The sequence below is a fragment of the Danio rerio genome, chromosome 17 (genome assembly GCF_052040795.2).
Source record: "Danio rerio strain M-AB ecotype USA chromosome 17, GRCz13ab, whole genome shotgun sequence".
Classification (NCBI taxonomy): Eukaryota; Metazoa; Chordata; class Actinopteri; order Cypriniformes; family Danionidae; genus Danio; species Danio rerio.
Genome location: NC_141037.1, coordinates 22,511,353 through 22,532,500, shown reverse-complemented (window position 1 = coordinate 22,532,500; position 21,148 = coordinate 22,511,353). Strand labels below are relative to the sequence as shown.

The following is a 21,148-nucleotide window of genomic DNA, read 5'->3' as shown; positions in this document are numbered from 1 at the left end:
ACCCTTTTAAAAGTAAAGGTTTTTTTATTGGTATTAGTGGTTGCATGAACAACTTTTAACATCTGTAGAATCTTCCTATTCACAGTGGGAAATGGTTTCCTAAAAATTGTGCGGTGAAAGTTTCTGTGGGAAACCTTTTTCCACTATAAAAACCTTTTGTGGAATGGATAGTTGATGGGGACAGTTCACCCAAAAATGAAAATGTACTTACTGTTTACTTCACTTAATTTATTGCAAACCTTTATGAGCTTTTTCAGTTGGACACAACAGGATATATAGTAGTTATTAGCCCCTCTAAATTATCAGCCCCCCTAATTATCCCCCTCATTTCTGTTTAATGGCGAGAAAATTCTTTTTCAACATTTCTAAACATAATAGTTTTAATAACTAATTTCTAACAGCTGATTTATTTTATCTTTGCCAAGATGACAGTAAATAATTTTTCACTAGATATTTATCCAGACAGTTCTATACAGCTTTAAGTGACATTTAAAGGCTTAACTAGGTTAATTAGGTTAACTAGCCAGGTTAGGGTAATTAGGCAAGTTATTGTATAATGATGGTTTGTTCGGTAAACTATCGAAAAATATAGCTTAAAGGGGCTAATAATATTCACCCTAAAAGGTTATTAAAAATTTTAAACTGCTTTTATTCTAGCCGAAATAGAACAAATAAGACTTTCTCCAGAAAGACAATATATAATCAGACATACTCTGAAAATTTCCTTGCTCTGTTAAACATAATTTGGGAAATATTTAAAAAGGAAAAAAAAATAATTCAAAGGGGGGCTAATAATTCTGCTCTGGTCCAAGGACATGCGCTATAGATGAATTGGGTAAGTTAAATTGTCCGTAGTCTATGTGTGTGAATGCGAGAGTGTATGGATGTTTCCTCGTGTTGGGTTGCAGCTGGAAGGGCATCCGCCATGTAAAACATATTAGCTGGATAAATTGGTGGTTCATTCCGTTGTGGCGACCCCAGCTTAATAAAGGGTCTAAGCTGAAAAGAAAATGAATGAATGAATGAAAATATTTGTTTAGAGAAAATGCACTGACAAGAAATGCACTGTTTAAAATATTATATTAGGATGTACAAGAGTATATTTATTTAGAAGAGATACTGCTTATTTTCTACTTTTAAAATGAAATGCATTAAAAACTGTTTATTTTGTTTCCAAAACTGCAAGTTATTTATTTTTTTACTTTTTTATAAGAAAAAACATAACTGTTGGCTTTAGGCAATATGTGTTTTTATTTCAGATGTTTAGCATTGATGTTCAATAAATAATCATAGATTGTAGTGTGTGTTTCCTTGAATTATTTCAAAATCTAGTAATGCGCCCTTTATTTAGAAATCTCTCACTTGTAATATGTGAGCATATTTACTCTACAAAACTTGTCAGTGAACTGTGAGGGCAAAAAATAGAATAAATGAACAGAATAATCGTTTATTAATCGTAGTCGAGTCTAAATATTCAATTAATCGAGATTTTAATTTTAGGCCAAATTGCCCAGCCTTACTACACATTATTAAAAATGCATTCACTAAATAATATAATGTACATGCTAATTATATCAGCAATTTATTGGTCAAAGATTACAGTAAAATGTGTTCTTAGTAAAATAATTCTTTTTCAACATTGATGATAATAAATGTTTCTCTGAGCATGATCACCAGATCAAAGGATTTCTAAAGAAGCATGCAGTGCTTAAGACAACAGTTAGATTCAGCTTCATCATTCCAGGATTACATTTCACTTCAAATATATCAAATTAATAAAATAAATACACGGAATAATTTATTCATTCATTCATTTTATTTTCAGCTTAGTCTCTTTATAAATCAGAGGTTGCCACAGTGGAATGAACCCCCCAACTTAGCACCCGGAGGAAACCCATGTGAACACGGGGAGAACATGCAAACTCCACACAGAAATGACAACTGACCTACAGTAAGAGACTTTCAACAGTAAAATCTTACCAGCTCCAAACTCTTGAACAGTATAGTTCTGCTTTAAACATACAGAGCTTCCCAGTTACAGTTGAAACAAACTTTTTTCTTTGTGATATATTCTGCTTGAAAACATTTATTCTTTTGAAATGCGTTATTTATTAATGTGGCAATAAAGCACCAGCTTTATCCTTCCACCATGCAGCTTTTAACCAAAGACCATTCGATTTTAAGAACACCAAAACTGTGGCAAAGCCTGGACAAGTCGTCTAAAAGCTTGTTTTCAAACTTTCCATTCTGCTATTGATGGCGGGAGCAGCGAAACACAGATGCTGTCATCCGGATATTCCTTCTGATAAACCACTGTAATTACTGGAATCAGAGATCTATGTTATCATTAGCTTTGTGCGCAATGAAGAAATAAGAAAAGATGAGGAGAAAGAGTGACAGAGAGAGAGATGAGTGTGTATTTGAGGCCATTCAACCCCACCTCCTCCTCACTTGCCACGGTTTAATTCAGATCCTAACACCATAATGCAGTTTTACTCGGAGCTGAAGCCTGCAGATTGTTCTGATGGGTATTGTGAGTTTTGATGGCTTAAATGAGTAAAAAGTCAGTGTGAATGCAAATGTACTTTGTTAGTGTCACCACGAAAATGGCAGCATGCCTTTTTAATGCCTTATTTTTACAGCTCTGATTATAGGTTGGGTATTCAAACAAGTGAATGAGAAAACAATGAGCAGGCAATCAGGACTTCATAAAGCAGAGAGCAGCATGGGACAGATTAATGAGAGTGCGTCACACACATACGCACTCCGGCAGCCTTTAGAAATGACACTCATGCGGGTGACATATTAAAAGAGGGCTTGCACTTTGAGCGGAGATGTGAAAAGGATCAGAGGACCGTTAACGTGTAATTTAGAGCCCAATCTGACTGCTGTTTGCACAAAAGCAACAGAAATTCTGTCAGCTTCAATATGGAGAGACGTTCGCGAGTCACCAAGAGTCTTGGTTGGACACGGACGGCTCATACACCCACATGTCACATACAGCAGCGTTCATATGAACAACAGTAACTGCTTTTAATTTGGGTGTTAAAAACAGTCTCAATGAGAAGAATGGCGTCAGGAGAGAAAAGCGCTAGAGCTAATGGATGAGAGACGTATGTTGCTTCCACAGACTGAGTTTTGGAAAATTGTTTAGCAGGTATTCATACACACTTGCTATACGACTCTGATGCTTTTAACACTTTTACCATCCTTTAGTGTGTAATACGGTTATATGAGCAGGAAAAGATCTGTAAAGTTAGGCCACTTCAAAGGGAGCTATTCTCTCTGTCTGTAGCTGATGTTTCTGAACTCCCTCAAATGCTTCGATTCGAATCCTCCATTTTACTTATCTGAACGTATACAATATCATATAACAAATTTGGTTGGGTTGTGTTAGTGTTTCAGAGATCAAATATACTTATACACATGCAATTTTATTCCAAACTGTTCCCCAACAAATGTACAGTGCATCTAGAAAGTATTCATATTCACTTTTTTTCCACATTTTTGTTACACCTGTATTCCAAAATGGATTAAATTTATTTATTTTTTCCAAATTCTACACACAATACCCCATAATGATAATGTGAAAAAAAGATTTTTTTTTTACTTGTTGCAAAATTATTAAAAATAAAAAAGCTGAAAAATCACATGCACATAAGTATTCACAGCCTTGGCTCAATACTTGTTGATGCAAATTTGGCAGCAATTACAGCCTCAAGTCTTTTTGAATATGATGCCACAAGCTTGGCACACCTGTCTTTGGGAATGTTTGCCCATTCCTATTCGCAGTACCTCTCAAGCGCTATCAGGTTGAATGGGAAGCAATGGTGTACAGCCATTTTCAGATCTCTAGAGATGTTCAATAGGATTTAGATCTTGGCTCTGGCTGGGCCACTCGAGGAAATTCACTGAGTTGTTGTGAAGCCACTCGATTGATATTTTGGCGATGTGCTTTGGGTTATTGTGCTGCTGAAAGATGAACCATTACCCCCAGTCTGAGAGCAAGAGCACTCTGAAGCAGATTTTACTCCTATGAGTTCAATTTTAGTCTTATAGAATTTAGTTTCTTATGGCTTGAGAGACCTGCAGATGCCTTTTGGCAAATTCCAGTTGGGGAGTGGCTTCCTTGGGCCCCTCTACCATACAGGCCTGATTGGTGAATTGCTGCACAGATGGTTGTCCTTCTCTGTAAGGTTCTCCTCTCTCTTTACAGAAGAACGCTGGAGCTCAGACAGAGTGCCCATCGGGTTATTGATCACCTCCCTGACTAAGGCCTTTCTCCCCTGATCAATCAGCTTAGATGGCCGTACTGCTATAGGAAGAGGTCTACAGACAATTCCTTTGTCTTCATGCTTGGTTTGTGCTTTGACATGCACAGTCAACCCTGGGACCTTATATAAACAGGTGTATGCCTTTTCAAATCATGTCCAATCAGTTGAATTTACCACAAGTTAACTCTAATTAAGCTGCTGAAACATATCAAGAATAATCAGTGAAAAAAGAATGTACATGAGTTCAATTTAGAGCTTCACGGCAAAGACTGAAAAAACTTCTGTACATGTGATTTTTCTGCTTTTTTATTTTTAATAGATTTGCAACAATTTCAACAAATCTTTTTTTGCATTGTCATTATGGGGTATTGTGTGTAGAACTTTGAGGAAACAAATGAATTTAATCCATTTTGGAATAAGGCTGTAACATAACAAAATGTGGAAAAAGTGAAGCGCTATGAATACTTTACAGATGCACTGTAATGTAATATACTAATGTGTTGCTAATGTGTGTTTTCTGTGTTACTGATAATGGATTAAATGCACACAGACTTTTAATTTCAGTCAGCCAGCCTCAGGGTTTTCCTGTGAATTGCCCTCCCATACAAAATCGCTGCATTTAAGATCAGATTTCTTTAAAAAAAACAGCGATCATCACTGCGTGGCTGAGATATGATATAAAGTTGTTAGCAGACCAAACTAGAAGCACTGCATTAAATTATATTTTTCCCACATCATGTCTTTAATACATGGAAATTAGTTTAACCCCAGTCTTTTCAATGGAATTTCTGCACTAGCCTGCTGCTAATGACGCCGCCTGCATTTAAACGGTCTTTTGTCTCTTTTTACGCTTTAACAACCAAATGGATGCTACAGGAACTACATTACAACATAAATGCTGGAAAAGAAACCATATGAAGTTGAAAATAATCACATAAAGCTTTCACCAGAAGTTCGTCATTGGCTGAAAAACACTAGCTGTCCATATAGCTTATTGATGTGAGAACATAGGCCTACTTAAAATAACACGCCATCTATGAGTCTTAGCCATCAGAGAATTCCATATAAGGAGTTTAAACTGACAACACTTTAAGACACACAGATGATTTGTTTGTTGTCCACAGAGCATCCAGGCACATGCTGTAAAGCAGGGATCACCAATCTCGGCCCTGGAGGGCCGGTGTCCCTGCAGGGGTTAGCTCCAACTTGCCTCAACACACCTGCCTGGATGTTTCAAGTATACCTAGTAAGACCTTGATTAGCTTGTTCAGGTGTGTTTGATCAGGGTTGAAACTAAAATTTGCTGGACACTGGCCCTCCAGGAACAAGTTTGGTGACCACTGCTGTAAAGGCACCACCCTCTCTTGGGAAAGACAGCTTATTTGCATAAAAAAACACACAAAATGTGTGTGCTTGATTCCACCTAAAAAGGAGCTTTCATCATCACATTATAAATTGTGTGGAGTTTGTATGTTCTTGCTGTGTTAGTGTAGGTTTTCTCCGGGTGCTCCGGTTTCCCACAGTATAAAGACATGCTGTATAAGTGAAATGGGTAAACAAAATCGGCCGAAGTGTATAGGCACGTGTCTGAATGTGAGAGTGTATGTTTCCGACTCAGAATATTGTGTTGCAGCTGGAAGGGCATCCACTGCATAAAACATATGCCAAATAGTTGGTGGTTCATTCCACTGTGGCGACCCCTGATAAGGGAATAAGCCGTAAGAAAACTAATGAATGAATTAATGTATAAAACTTTACAGACAGTGTGAAGAGAACACCTGATATTAGTGTCACATCTTGGAATAACAGACAAACTGTATCGGCACCTCTTAAAATATGGGTGTAGAAAATGTGTGTGGGGAAAAACAGGTTTTAGTTTACACAGAAACTAAGTTAATATGGTTAAGAAGCTTGTAGAGGGAATACATATTCATCATGTGATGTCATTTACATATTTAATCCAGCCAGGCTGATGGGCTCATGGTAAACATGTGAGATGCCACAAACATGTATGTTTTGATAATGCTGGCCCTGTTGAAAAAATGTACGGAAGGGGTTGGGTGGCCAATTTGCCCTGCTGCTCTGTGAAACTGAAGACAGAAGTGATGGTATACTGCCACCTTTTGCCCAAAATAACTCAGAACATTTAATGTGAGGCTGGTGAGGAGTGACACTGGGGCTGGCATTCCAGTCCAATTTTTTTATCCCCTTCCCTTTTTATCCCTCCATCTTATTCCCTTGGATGTACGTCATTGATTACATCAAACAAGTTACTGGCAGAACATCTGAATGAGTTTAGATGTAATGCCCTAAACATCTGTGCATTTGGAAACTACATTGTTGTGACCTCGCAATTGCATTGCATTTTGGGACATAAGTGCTGGAGTGGACATATGAAAATGACTCGCTCTCTCTGTCACAGTTAGAGGGCTCGAGTGTATGTCCATTTAATATGTGTATGTCTTCCCTCATTCACTTGATGAAGAGCAATGTACTTAAAATGGTGGCAGGGATTCCTCCTGAGGCAACAAAGAAAGGGAAGTTTGTGAGTGTGTGTCTAAACGTGGAGTGGAACAAAACCTAGGCTTGTCCGAATACTAAAACAGGCTACTTAAGGGCAGATGTACACAACAGGAAGTAGTGTGCCAAGTCTGAAAAGTGACAAAGCTCAGTACCCTCAACACAAATGCCCAATAGAGAGAAAAATATACTTTTAACTTATAGTAAATTCTATAGTATTTTGAACAGTACTATAGGAAAGTAGCCTACTTTATTAATCTGTTGTGGTAATTCTGTAGTTGCGGTAGTAACACGACAACTATAGTAATATAAACAAATTACACAACTTTGTAGTTTTCTACAACTAGTGTATATCTAGAATACACCATATTTTACTGTAGTAAAACTTTAATTACACTAAGGAATTAAATACAGTTTATCAGTTACTGTACTACTGTACTCTATATCATTATTCATTTACAAAAAGCTCTAAATGCTGTAATATAGAGTATAATCGTTTATACTATAGTTCAAAAACACTATAGCATTGACATTTGTGTATTTTGTAAAATTCAAAGGGACTGCTAAACAGAAAAGTAATTGCATTTTTACAATGCTTAGTTATGTTCATTAACATTTAGGTGCACTCTTCAACACTTTTTGTGAGTTAACACGTGGTCAAGTGCAAAGTAGTTTACGTGTACCAACATTGGTAGATGTTAAATGTTACATGTTTTGTCCCAAAGCAGAATATATAAAGATACAAGTTTTAAATTGTTAATTAAATAAGGCTAGAAGTAATTGCTTGTCATTTGACAATTGTTTTCTTTGACTTGAAATTAACGCAGTTGAAATCAGATTTATTAAACCCCTTTGATTTTTTTTTCTTTTTTAAATATTTCCCAAATTATGTTTAAGAGAGCAAGGAAATTTTCACAGTGTGTCTGATAATATTTTTTCTTCCGGAGAAAGTCTTGTTTTTTTTTCTTCTAGAATAAAAGTAGTTTTAATTAAAAAAAACAAAAACATTTTAGGGTCAAAATTATTAGCCCCTTTATGCTAATTATACATCATACATTAAACTGTATAGAAGTGTGTTGAAAAACATCTAGTAAAATATTATTTACTGTCATCATAGCTAAGATCGAATAAATCAATTATTAGAAATGTGTTATTAACACAATTATGTTTAGAAAAAAAAAAACATCTCTCTGTTAAACAGAAATTAGGGAAAAATATTGGCGTGGGTGGGGTGGGGGGTGGGGGGTTATATAATTTAGGGAGGTTAATAATTCTGATTGCAACTGTATATACTACCAGTCAAAAGTTTGGAAAAATAATATTTTTTTTATATTTTTAAGTAACTATCTTCTGCTCACCAAGGTTGCATCCATTAAATCGAAAGTACAATAAAAAATATTTCACTTAAGTATAACTATTTTCTATGTGAATACATTTTACAATTTCCCATCGAAGCAAAATTTTCAGCATCATTGTCCCAGCCTTCTTGTTATATGAATCATTGCAGTTTTAATTATTATATCTTTTGTTAGGATTAATAATAAAACAATAATCTTATTTTGGGGTGACGCTGTGGCGCAGTAGGTAGTGCTGTCGCCTCACAGCAAGAAGTTCGCTGGTTCAAGCCTCGGCTGGGTCAGTTGGCATTTCTGTGTGGAGTTGGCATGTTTATTCCATTTGCGTTTACGTGGGTTTCCTTTGGGCGCTCCAGTTTCCCCCACAATCCAAAGATGTGATACAGGTGAATTGGGTAGGCTCAATTGTCCATAGTGTATGAGTGTAAATGAGAGTGTATTGATGTTTCCCAGAGATGGGTTGCTGCTGGAAGGGAATCTGCAGTATAAAACATGTGCTGGATAAGCTGGTAGTTCATTCTGCTGTAGCGACCCCTGGATTAATAAAGGGACTAAGTAAGTAAGTAAGTAAAATAAATAAATGAATGTTCTTATTTTTATTATCAAAACACATTTTCCCCGCTTATCTTTTGTGGAAAACGCATTTTACTATTTATGATACATTAATTAATACAAAGTTCATAGAGAATTTGAAATCAAATATTTTATAACATTGTGAATGTTCTTACTGTCACTTTTGTCATTGTTTTAGAAGGATTTCTGGAGGATGATGCGACACTTAAAGGGACAGTTTACCCAAAAAACGAATATGTACTCACTATTTCCTCACACTCAAGTGGTTCCAAAGCGTTATGAGATTTTTTCTTCTGCTGAACACAAAAGAAGTTATTCACAAAAATATTAGAAACCTGTGACCATTGACTTGGTTGCAGGTTTACAACATTTTTCAAATTATCATTTTGTGTTCAGCAGCAGAAAGAATCTCAAAGAGGTTTTTGACAAGTGAATGATGAGTAAATGACTTTTAGTTTAAATGACTTTAAATGATTTTTTAGTTTCGGGTAAACTATCCCTTTAACACCAAGAAAATAATGGCTACTGAACATTCAACACAGCAATATTTATTATTATTATGAAATAACACTTGTATATATATATATATATATATATATATATATATATATATATATATATATATATATATATATATATATATATATATATATATATATATATAAATATATATAAATATAAATATATATATATATATATATATATATATATATATATATATATATATATATATATATATATATATGAACATATTCATTCATTTTCTTGTCAGCTTAGTCCCTTTATTAATCTGGGGTCGCCACAGCAGAACAGCCAACTTATTCAGCACATGTTTTACACAGCGGATGTGATTTTTTAATAATTTTTTTCTACAAATTTCACATAGGATTTTATATTCCAAATGTTAATATTTCCCAATATACTGCTTGTGTTGTATTTTGATCCACACAAAGAGACTTAAAATACAAACAAAATAAAGGTTTCCAGACTATTTAAAACCATTGGGTTTTCATATAACTATTGTTTATAATCATACATTATTTGTATTTTAGGCTTAATATTAGTCACTTAAAATATAATTTTATTTTAATTCTGTTTTGCCACTGTTTAATGGCACGGTGTTCCTTCCGCTAAATAATCATTTGGTCACGTGTGAGGAAGCTTGCTGTTGCACGCGTTCTGTCAAAACAACAGATATCTACGATCAAATCCCAGCAGAATGAACAGGTTTGGTTTTAAGATTTATACAGTTACCGAATTCATAACTAGAGCTTTATGCGCGTGCTCTCCGATACTTAAATAAATGTTTATTCCTGCATATGTTGTTTGTTTGGTTCTCGCGCGATGAAGCATTAGTGGTTGTTTATATAATTGGGTTGTTTTATACACTTGTTTTTATATAATTGTTTATATTTTAGGCATTTAAAGCGAGTTTATGTAGTTCGACATGTATAAAATGCATTTTTGGTGATATTGTCGTGTGTATGATGGTTTTGCTATAGTTTAACACTTTGTTAGCTTTTTAGCACAACGGCTGTTACTTAATTGCAGCAATGCAGTCGTAATAAAGTCGCTATTATAAGTAATGTTTGTCTAAATCGTAGCAAGTCCACTTATTGTTATATAATTACAGAAAAGACTGGCTTGAATTACTGAGGAGCCAGTAAAACAGGATGGTTATGTTTGCTCTGTACGGAAGTCTGTTGGACAATCGGGATGTTGCCAGATCTTGTAGAAATAAATGTAGAATATTTGCTTTGTAACGTAATATAGCATGAAAATACAGCGCCATCTAGTGCGAGAATGCCACTAATAGTCTTGCTGCGTAAGTTTTTATGAAAAAAGTAAACAGAAGAACATGCTACAAATTTTCAGTTGATCTGGCAACCCTACACTACACGATTCAATCTGAAACAAGAGGGGGCGCAGCCGCTCCGTTTAGTTGGCTATCGGCGAAGCAGCGTGGGCTGTGATTGGCTGTTGAGGCGATGGAGTGGGCGGGGTGGCTGTATGTGATTGGCTGAGCGAAAGAACGGAGGGGGAACTGATCAGCTGGTCTCTGCAGTATCTGAGTCCAGCAAAACAATGTAGGAAGAAAAAGTGCTGAATGTCACAATCCCCGGGCGGAGAAACAGCGGATCACACACTCCGTCGCTGAACACTCTCATCCAGCACGGTTGCAAGAATTCCCACACGCCCTGCCGCCTGATTTAGCCAGCATAGGCGCAGGACTGCAGTACAAAATCCTCCAGTCTCATCCGTGTGTGTGTGTGCTGTTTCATATTTCAGTGATGCGAAAGCGAAAAGGCAGCGCAGATCATGGCAGCTCGTTCACGGCTACATTAACGGACGGCAGCTCCGATCTAAAGCAGTGCCACAAAGGGACAGACGCTGATACTGATCCTGGAGGCTCGGGGAAGGAGATGGGGAGACGGTGCAGGAGGTGAGACACACTCACAGCTGATCTTACACATCTGGCACTGATGCTCTGTGCGCTTGCAGAACTGGTTTTGGGGTGTTTGTGTTTCTGAATGCATTGCTTTAAGACTTATAGACAACCATTGAGGTAAAGTTGGTTTTACATTCGCATATGGGACATTCCTCTTGATAATACAAGTTCACAAAATAGTCTGTGCAAATTTTAAATAGTGAAATCATATTAGCAGCCAATGACTACTAAAGTACAACATTGTTTATAGTCAGTTAAATAGTGCTAATGTTGTTTTCAAGTCTGTGATTTCAGACCAAATATTCAAAGTACCATGGTAAACATATTTTGGTAAAGTTGGTTTAAATTCGCACAAATAGACTTTCTCTTTTATATTATAATTTCACAAAAATATTCCTTGCAAATCCTAAGTAGTGACATATTAGCATATAACAGCTGCCAGTGACTATCAAAGCACATTTCGTAATGTCAATTAAATAGTGCTAATGTTGTTTTTAAGTCATACTTGCATGTGATTTCAGACAGAATATTCAGAGTTCCAGGGTAAACATATTGAGGTAAAGTTGGTTTTATATTCACCCATCCAGACTTTCTCTTTAATATTATAGTTTCACAAAAACAATCCTTGCAAATTCTAAGTAGTGAAATATTTACATATATTAGCATATTAGCAGCCAATGACTATCAAAGTACAACATTATTCACTGTTAATTAAATAGTGCTAATGTTGTTTGAGGTAAAGACTTTCTCTTCTCTTCTATTCCTATTATAATTTCACAAAAATAATCCCTGCAAATTTTAAATAGTGAAATATCAGCATATATTAGCAGCCAATGACTATCAAAGTACAACATTGTTCATGGTCAGTATTCATACTTGCATATGATCTCAGACCATATATCCTCTATTCAAATGGCACCATGGTAAACAATATAGGAAGCATGTTACAAGTTGTCACTGAATAAATATGCAAATATAAAACCAACTTCAATGTTAACTTCAGTTAGACAACCAGGGGGCTCACTGTTTAAAACAATGATATTAAAACTTTAATAAGAGCTGTTACAGTTAATGCATTGATTATAAATGCTTTGATTGTAAAACAAAATTGTTATTACATTAAATAATAATTATGTTATACATATTTACTTTGTCCTCTTGCTGAAAGTCCTGGATCTATTTTCTTTATATGCAAAGCATTTCGAATGTTATCTCTAAGCGTACCGCCCTCTCTGATGGGTGTTAATATATTACATGCATTATTGCCATTCTTCTGAGATGTCTGTGGTTTTAAACTCTTTTGAGGCATGAAATCACATAGATCATTCTATGATTGAATCGCAGTCCCGTGTGACTCTCCTGAAGCTAAGTAGTGTTCAGGCTGTCCCGTCACTAAACTAGATCAGCAACTTTTGGGTGGGGTGTGAAGTGATTGTTTCATAGTATGGCAGATACTTGGAAGTTTTGTGTAAAGCTGAATAAATATTTAAGGGTGAAATGCGAGTTTTCTTGTTTTGTTGAAAGAATTATTTGGTGTAAGAATTAGTCAGTGTAAATGCTGACAAAATACACTTTTGAATTTGATGCACTGCACAAGTATATATATATATATATATATATATATTTTGGCTGTACGGTGGCTCAGTGGTCAGCACTGTCACCTCGCAGCAAGCAGGTCCTTGGTTCAAGTCCCGACTGGGCCAGTTGGCATTTCTGTATGGAGTTGGCATGTTCTCCCCATCTTTGCATGGGTTTCCTCCGGGTACTCTGGAACTAAATTGGCCATAGTGTATGAGTGCCTTTGATTGCGAGAATGTATGGGTGTTTCCCAGTATTGGGTTGTGGCAGGAAGAACATCCACTGTGTAAAACATATGCTGGAATAGTTGGCGGTTGATTCCACTGTGGCGACCCCTGATAAATAAGGGACAAAGCTGAAAGAAAAATGAATGAGTAAATTATTGAATAAATATACTGAAACTCAAACTCCCATTCAGACATTGTAGTTTCACATTTCCATTGCATGTGTATCAGGGATTGTTAAACGAATATTGCACTTTATGGCTAGTAATTTCAACTTTGTTTTACTGGCAAGAGCATTTAAGTTTTCAAAATGAACTGATCATGTACATACAGTAGTAGCTCTTTCTTTTTGTTTTCAAATTGAGGATTTCATTGGAAAGTTTTGAGCCCAGCAGAGATCATTTACATGGAAAAGGAGAGTTCATTTTCTGAAGCGTGGTTAAATGTTTCACTGGCTGAAAAGTGATATATCTTCTGTAGAAACCCTTAGAGCAGAGCTGACTCATGCAGTTACTCATACATGTTTCTTTTTACAGCTAAATTTAAAATGTTATAAGTTTGCATCTCTGTAGGAGGATGTATGATGGGAGTAGTGGTGTTCAGCAGTTGTCAAGGCCTACTGTATTTCTATTCATGGATCAGATCATCAGGCACAAAAAGGCTTTCACACTCTTGAAAATAATAGTTGCAAAAAGGTATTTAGTTTCACAGTGATGCCATTGAGGAATCATGGTCGTTTGGTACACTAAAGAACTTTAAGAGCAATTCCAGTGTTATATCCACGTGACATTTGCAGTAAAACATTTAAACAGAATTTTGCAGAGAATGTATATGTTAACATTACATTAATTATCTATTTATACGTTTCAAAACAACCAACCTCAAAGTTATGAGATCAAAAAAAAAATTCAATCTGTAAACTTTTTCGTGGTTCAATAAAGGGAAACACATATGAGTGATGGATGCGACCAAATAGTTTGCGAGTTTACAGTATACAACATACTTCAAAGAAATTCGGTGAAGTAAATTGCACAACGTAAAAGATATAATGCTAATCAAAAGGATAGGAGTTGGCTCCAACACAGGCTCATTCTGAAAACGTACCCTATATACATTTCTTGAGATTGTGAATTATGTAGCCAGAAATATGTATGGCTGCAGTTCATCTTTAAAACGAATGCTACAAGGCGGATTGACTCACGCATTCCTTTTTACACTAGCAGCTAACCGCTTGCCTCCGCATGGATGGCTTTTCCCCTGTTACCAGTATGTCCAGTGGCTCGCAGCATACGTCAGCGAACTTGAGATGCAGAGAGGAATTGACCGTGATAACGGGGTTTAAATCTGGCAAAGAATGGTTCCAAAAACAAAAGCCAAAAAATAAAATGAACAAGTTAATAACAGGGTGGGTATGTGGTAAAATCTGAAAACGTGGTAAAGTCAGTGGGCTTTTTTTTTTTTTTTTTTTTTTTAGATTGCTTTTCAAAAAAGTGTCAGTTGGGTTTAGGAAAGTGGGTGAGTGAAGGGATCGGTTGTTTGGTCAGTCAGTCAGTCGACAGCAGCCTCTGGTGGATTTATGCTAGAACAGCAGGCACGAATGGTACTCGCGAGAGAAATTTGAAATCTCAAAAAGTGTACACAGCGCCTTCCAGTGCAATCACGAAAACAAAACAAAAAAACGTAGCTCCTGAGACATGTTTGGCACTCTCCAGAAATGTATATAGCGGTACTTTTTCAGATTGAGCCTGAGTTGGTTGGCTCTCTTAAAACAAAACAATAGATTTTATTTTATTTAACATTTTTTGCATTTATGAAGAAAATGTTTTGTTATAGATGTGACACCCCTCCTTGTATGAATGTAACATACTGTATGTGAACTTGCCACTTTTGGTAAAACAAATATAATTGTTTGAGAACATTGACATAGACAATTTTTTTATGTTTTTTTTAGAGGACTGTAAAACGTAAGCCTACACAAAAACCTAGAAAGGGTTTAGCTTTTTTTGGTAAACTCAATTTTTTTCTTGGCAAGGTTGACATTTTTCATGCAATTGCTCTTAAAGTTCCCATGAAATTAAAATAAAGTTTTATAGACATTAATTTCAGTATTGTTAGTTTTTAAGATATCTATATGCTAGTGCGCTCCAAAACTTGCATTTAGAATATATAAAACTGATATAAACATGTAAAGCTTGTAGTTTGTCACTTCCCCCTATACATCATAACCAATCAAATGCTCTCTAGTTTTTGACATGCCACGCCCCCTTCAAGACGCTTCTCATTTGCTTTTTGTTTGATGCACTTACTAGCAGAGCGGTGATAAAAACAAAATGCTTTTTTTTTTTAAATGGGAGGAGCTACACTGTGTCCAACTTTCTCTTTTTAACTGTTTTGGTTGATTTCACATCAAACATCGAATAAAAATGCAAATTTCAAAGCATTTCATAAGACCTTAAGAAAAAATAGAGAAAATTATGACAAAAATAAATAGGTGCTACAATAAAGAGGAACAATCTTAGAACCAATAAAATAAAGAACCATGCAAATATTCCACTGATATTTAAAATCCTTTACGCAACTTAACGTTTAAAGAATGTTTACGTTCAAAGAAGAAATCCAAAGTTCTACTGCCAGTTTTTTATAAATCAATATTTTTTGTTGTCTCCCCATGGCTTGGTTGATTAGATTGAATTTAAGCAGTTAGGAAGAAAAAAATCAAAGGTGTGTCTGTGTGTGTAGAGACGTCATCTTAAACTTAACTTGTCCAAATCAAAGTGTGAGGAAGGCTGGAACGTTCTGGTCCAGCAATATGGTGGTAAAACATTGTACACTCAGCAAAAGAAACAATAAATTGCAGATTGGGAACCTGGAGGAGTTCCCACAGTTCACTGCTTCTCATGCTCTTAAGATAACAAGATTGTATTAGGTTTCATGGTTGCTACATCACGTGGAAATACAAACTGGTTTGGAGTGAATTGCTTGCGACCTTTCACCCAAGAGGTCAGTTTGAGATCTGTGCATCATGTTTGCTTATGTTTCTTAAAGAAATAGATTTGTTCAATAGTGATAGTAAAGGCATGTATAATGTTACAAATTGTGGTAATGTTGTATTTATCAACTTTATTTTCATCAGATAAATTAACATAAATGTTTTGACACTGATTTGACACAACCAGCATTTGTTGTGAAAGATATTAGTGTAGCAAACCTGGAAAATGCCCCTTTATACAAAAGGTGTTGTTTGCCAAATTAACATGAAACACTAGCAGGAAATGGTACTCTACCATCACATCTCCTTTGAACTGAAATGCTACTCTACAGTTGTTCTGTATCTGATGCCGCAGTAACCGGACTCTTCTGTATGGGTCTGGGGTATTGAGTGCTGGAGCCGGTCATGTAACCGACACAAGAGCTGCTGCTGGTTAGTCTGCTTCCAGTGACCTTTGTGTGGCAGGCCAGGTTCAAGGTTAACAGGGTCTGCTCAGCTTTAATTGACAGGATATGTGTAAATTATATTAGTCGAAATCCTCTGGTCATTTTTATGCATGGATCTCAGAGTTCAGGTCCCCATTACTTGAGAAGCACAGTTTGTGTTGAAAATGTTAAATAAAACCAAAGGCTGGTCTTTTGTGATACATTAAAATATGTTCTATCTCTGCCAAAATATTATTTTTACTAACATATTTAAAGAGTATTAAAGGGGTCATGAAATCGAAATGCTCTTGATAGGTCATTTTATAAAAGCCTTGATTATAAGTTGTACTCAAATTTGTTCACAATATGGAAGAAATTGTCTTTTGCTTTTGTCACTTTTTTATCGCACACTTTTCTTCAGCTTATTCCCTCATTTATCAGGGGTCACCACAGCGGAATGAATCAGCAATTACTCTGGCATATGTTTTATGTAGAGCATGCCCTTCCAGCCGCAACTTATATTTTACTTTAAAAGCTAAAAGACAGAGGCTAAAATCTACAAACCCTCTTTTTTGAAGCATTTTAACAGGTTGTTTGATTGCATTCCCTTGTTCTTAGAGACAGCCATCTGAGGGAGGGGTGGATTAGCCATCTATTCAGACTAAATAATGACTCCCCTGTAAATCATGTCAGTTTTTCGCTACACACGTCAACTTGAAATTCTGGTCTGTTTTTGTGTTCTGGGAACAGGAGCTCTAGATCCAACATAGACCCAAGAGGCATCCTAATCGTGATAATTTGGTGTCTTATTTTAGCTCTTCTTGTGAAACGGTGTCAGGTTTGATAGCAAAAAAGAAATCTTCACAAGGTGTCATCTGAAATATATTCTTAAAGATTTTGGGAGGAAGAAACACAAAGTTTCCCATTGACTTACATAAGGAAAGTAGGTGGTGTTTTTTTTTGGTTGTCATTTCTGACAGTGAGTCACATGGTCAAAAAGTCATCCAGTAGCCATGAGTTCATCAGTTTTCATTTCTGCTTTTGATAACACTGATGTATCACAGCTTGCTCCTTCTCCAAGAAAATTTTGTCTCTGTCAATAGAGCCACAATCCTGGTTTTACGCATTTACCATTGCACATAGCTTATCAAATATTAGATGTAAACACTTTTTCAAAATTCCTCCATTCTGTTTGCTAGCTGGTTTGAATACAAGATCATCAGGCGAACCTGAATTCTGCTTTAAGGGTTGACTATTCATTCAGGCAAACCACTAATTTGTTGATATTCAGTATGTAGTTTTGCACCTCCCCATATTAGGTTGGTGAAATTATGGTGTGTTTTTTTTCTTGAGGCTGTTTGAAGAAGACAAAATTAAATGTAGTAGGAGTGTTAACAAACTCTGGCATCTCTGTCAAAACGGCCCTTCCAGACTCCTCTGAGCGATCAGAGGCACTCATTAGGGCGAGTGAAAGAAGAGAAGTGAAAGGGATGAAGAAAGAAGAGAGGGAGGAAGCAGAGAGACACTGAGTTATACCACGTGTTTGTCTTTTTTCCCCATTAGGAGTGCAGTGTCTACGGTTTCACATATCCTTCACATGCCCGTCCTGGATGAACTCAACACATTTGCATTTTAAGTGCATAGTTCAATATCACGAGCAGAGTGTGTGCTGTGCAATTGCACATCAGCTGTTGTTTAAAAATGGGTTTTACTTAATAAATCCATGTTCTTGTGAGTTTTGTTGAACATCTATTTAAAGGTTGATGTGTTGTTTCCTGTGTCATTATAAAATATGCTACAAACAGCTATGGTAACTGAAGTGTTTGATATTAGGGGAATGAAGCGATGAAATGAGTATAGGTATTCATTGACTGAACCCCATTGTCAATATTAATAATAATAAAAAAGATTTGGTATGTAGTTTTGGTATCAAGACTATAGTTTTATTAAAATGTGGCTGCTGTGCACGCACCTTGGAAGCAATGCCAATAAGCTTAGGGTGTAAGTTTGTCATTTCCAATGAAGGTGTGACACTTGCATGCCGTGCGCATGGGACTGGCACACACATGTTGTGCAAAATCAGGGTGCACGTGAACCACGTGCATTTTCCAGCCACACATAGTTGAAAACATCTTGACTTTTCCGAAGTCCGTGAGTGCACCAAGATTCATGAAAGTAGAACTAACCAATCTGCTTCACACTTTGTATAGAATGCACACATTTCAGTAAAAAAACATCTGACTAATCACCTTAGTCAAACACAGTGCATCCTAACACTGCAGCGGTTATTACTTTTTTCCATTAACTTGTACCGGAGCTGCAGCAATGATTTGTCTGGTTGTTATCCTCTGAGAAAACGCTTGATGGTCACTTAGTTACTTGAGATGCCTGAAAAGCGCGAGCGCAAAGCACACTCGTGCTTGCCACTTCAGGTCAGAATAACAACACATGCAAAAATTAGTGTGGTGGCTAGCAGCAGTGAGGAGATTGTAAAAAGAATGTAAGGATGTCGCCAGAGTAGCTTATTGGTTTCTTTTTTTCGTGCATGTCAGCCTCTAGCTCCCCATCTGAATGATTTTTCAGCATGGGGGTAATGTAGTCATGTAACTTCACAATTTGAAATGTCCAGTATGTATTTGAATAATGATGGTCGGTTCCTTTACTTGAAAGCCTAGATTTGATTACCATACTTTGTTTTATTTACAAAGTTTGAGGTTTACAGAGTCAGAGTATTTTGTATCATCTTTATTCACACCTTACAGATGTTGATCGAGCTTATTTACACGCACTTTGTAACATTTTGTTTATCAAGTTTAAGGGTCTCTTTAACACTTATGTTTATTTTATTATAAAGAAATGAAATATTTTGTTTCAATATTTTTGGTTCTAACTATTAAAGCACAATATTTGCCTTATTAATGTTGGTAAATTAAAATAAAGTGGTTAAATAAAAAAATTCTAATATTCCTTATTGTAATATGGAAAAATATTCAATAATTATCGATATTAAATTATATGAAACATGATATCATGATAATTTCTTTTTGCCTTATTGCCCGGCCCTAATCTGTGTATTAGAATTCACTAGGTAGTTCACATAAAAAATCTGTCATTATTTACTCACTTTCAAGTTGTTCCAAAAACATCTTTCATCTGCAGATTAAAAAAAAAGAAATTTGGAAGAATGTTGGTAACCAGGCTCTTGATGGGACTCATTGACTTCCATAGTGATATTTTTCTATAAACCATAGTCCCTCAACTATGAACTGTTTGATTGCCTATGTTCCACAAAATATATGGTTTGTATTCGCCAGATAAAAAAAGACCTAGAGGAACTTAAGGATGAGTTGTTTTAGCAGATCTGGATGTCTCTATGCCTCTGAGAGAGTTCAGTACCTCAGACCTGTCAGACTCTATTACATGTACTGTAGCAGTAGCTGCAGGTTTGTAGAAGTGCTCTGCTTTTCTGTACTTTTACTGCTGCTTCAACATCTTCAGTCTTTTAAGTCTTGATTGTAGTTTAACTTTCTTGCTTTTAGATTCAGAAAATTTAATCTCTTTGTAAAATAAAATAAAAAAATAAAAAAATCACACACTGCATTTCTAACGTAATGCAGTTTCTTTCTTTTTTCATTTTAGCTATGGGTCATTTGATCTAGAATTCTCAAGGGAAATAAAGTTACATGGTATGACTGCATTTATTACAGTATTTTAGATTAATTGGAAGAAATAGAAAAATGCCTGTTTGTGAAAATTACATGCGCGAAATCTAAAGTAGATTTCACCCTCAATAAATTAATCTGAAAATTTTATATAAGGTTAAAGCCAAACATGTTGCCCTCATCTTACGGTGTTTTTTCATTTCCATGGAAGTCAGATATACATGTTGAGCCATAGGGCAGATGTCCAGATATTGGGTATGTATTCAATGTACTGTAAAATGTATGGCTTAGAGCAGATGTACGGATGAACAGACTTTTTTTGTGAGTCTACGTGCATCTTCAATGTCAAATCTAAGTCAGATGTGAGTAAACAGCCAATATGAATGTATCGTAATTGTAGTGTAATGTAAAAGTAGTCTTTATGAATTCATATGCAAAAATAAATGCCTCATATAGTCATGCCTTTTTAAAATAACTAGTCAGTATTTTAACTAGTGCTCTGTTAAAATGTTGCAAGAAGATGTAAAAAGGACATGTGTTTGTCTTGACTTATTATAAACTCCATTTGTCCATCAGTACTCTGACCGCTTATAGTCATGGTCACTTATAGAGTTAGCATTTGGCTGTTGTTAGTCTACATCATTTGGGTCATTGAGTTTAGGAAGCAATATTGTAGAGAGCTGTAAATCATACTTTGTGCCAATGTCTGCCACTTAAGAACTGTTGTTTGGGACCTCCAGACATGAGACAAGACAGAAAAATAAGGAATAGACAGAAAAAGATTGCCTGACATTTTCAAAATAGCATCTTTCAGTGTGAAAGTGATCAAACCGCAAGTTTCAAGATGTAAGGGAGGCATACGCCCAAACCCTATCCCTTAATTGGAGAATGAGACAGATGTACTAACATGTACAACTGAGTAGGTATGGGACAATAACTGGTTTCAAGGTATAACGCGGTTTGTTAAATTAAAGGTTTTAAAAAAAAGCGCAACATTTCTCTGTTATACCGTTTCTAAGGTCTATGTAAGGTGTTTTTAAAAATGTTTTTTTAAATGTTGTAAACAAATCTGTGTTTTTGAAACCAATAAAGAATTTAA

General features: G+C 35.8%; 2 protein-coding genes across 2 annotated transcripts in view; one reads left to right on the top strand and one right to left on the bottom strand.

Moving 5' to 3' along the window:
* LOC141378555 (uncharacterized) overlaps positions 1–21,148 on the bottom strand; it is an 876,076-nt gene that overhangs the window by 159,632 nt on the left and 695,296 nt on the right. The gene's annotated exons all lie outside the window — the stretch shown is intronic.
* Positions 9,859–21,148, top strand: part of abhd12 (abhydrolase domain containing 12, lysophospholipase) — a 107,182-nt gene continuing 95,892 nt past the window's right edge. The window contains 2 exon segments of the mRNA NM_001076597.1: positions 9,859–9,949; positions 11,012–11,165. Coding sequence (NP_001070065.1) covers positions 11,014–11,165 — 152 coding nt within the window. The 5' untranslated portion in view covers positions 9,859–9,949; positions 11,012–11,013.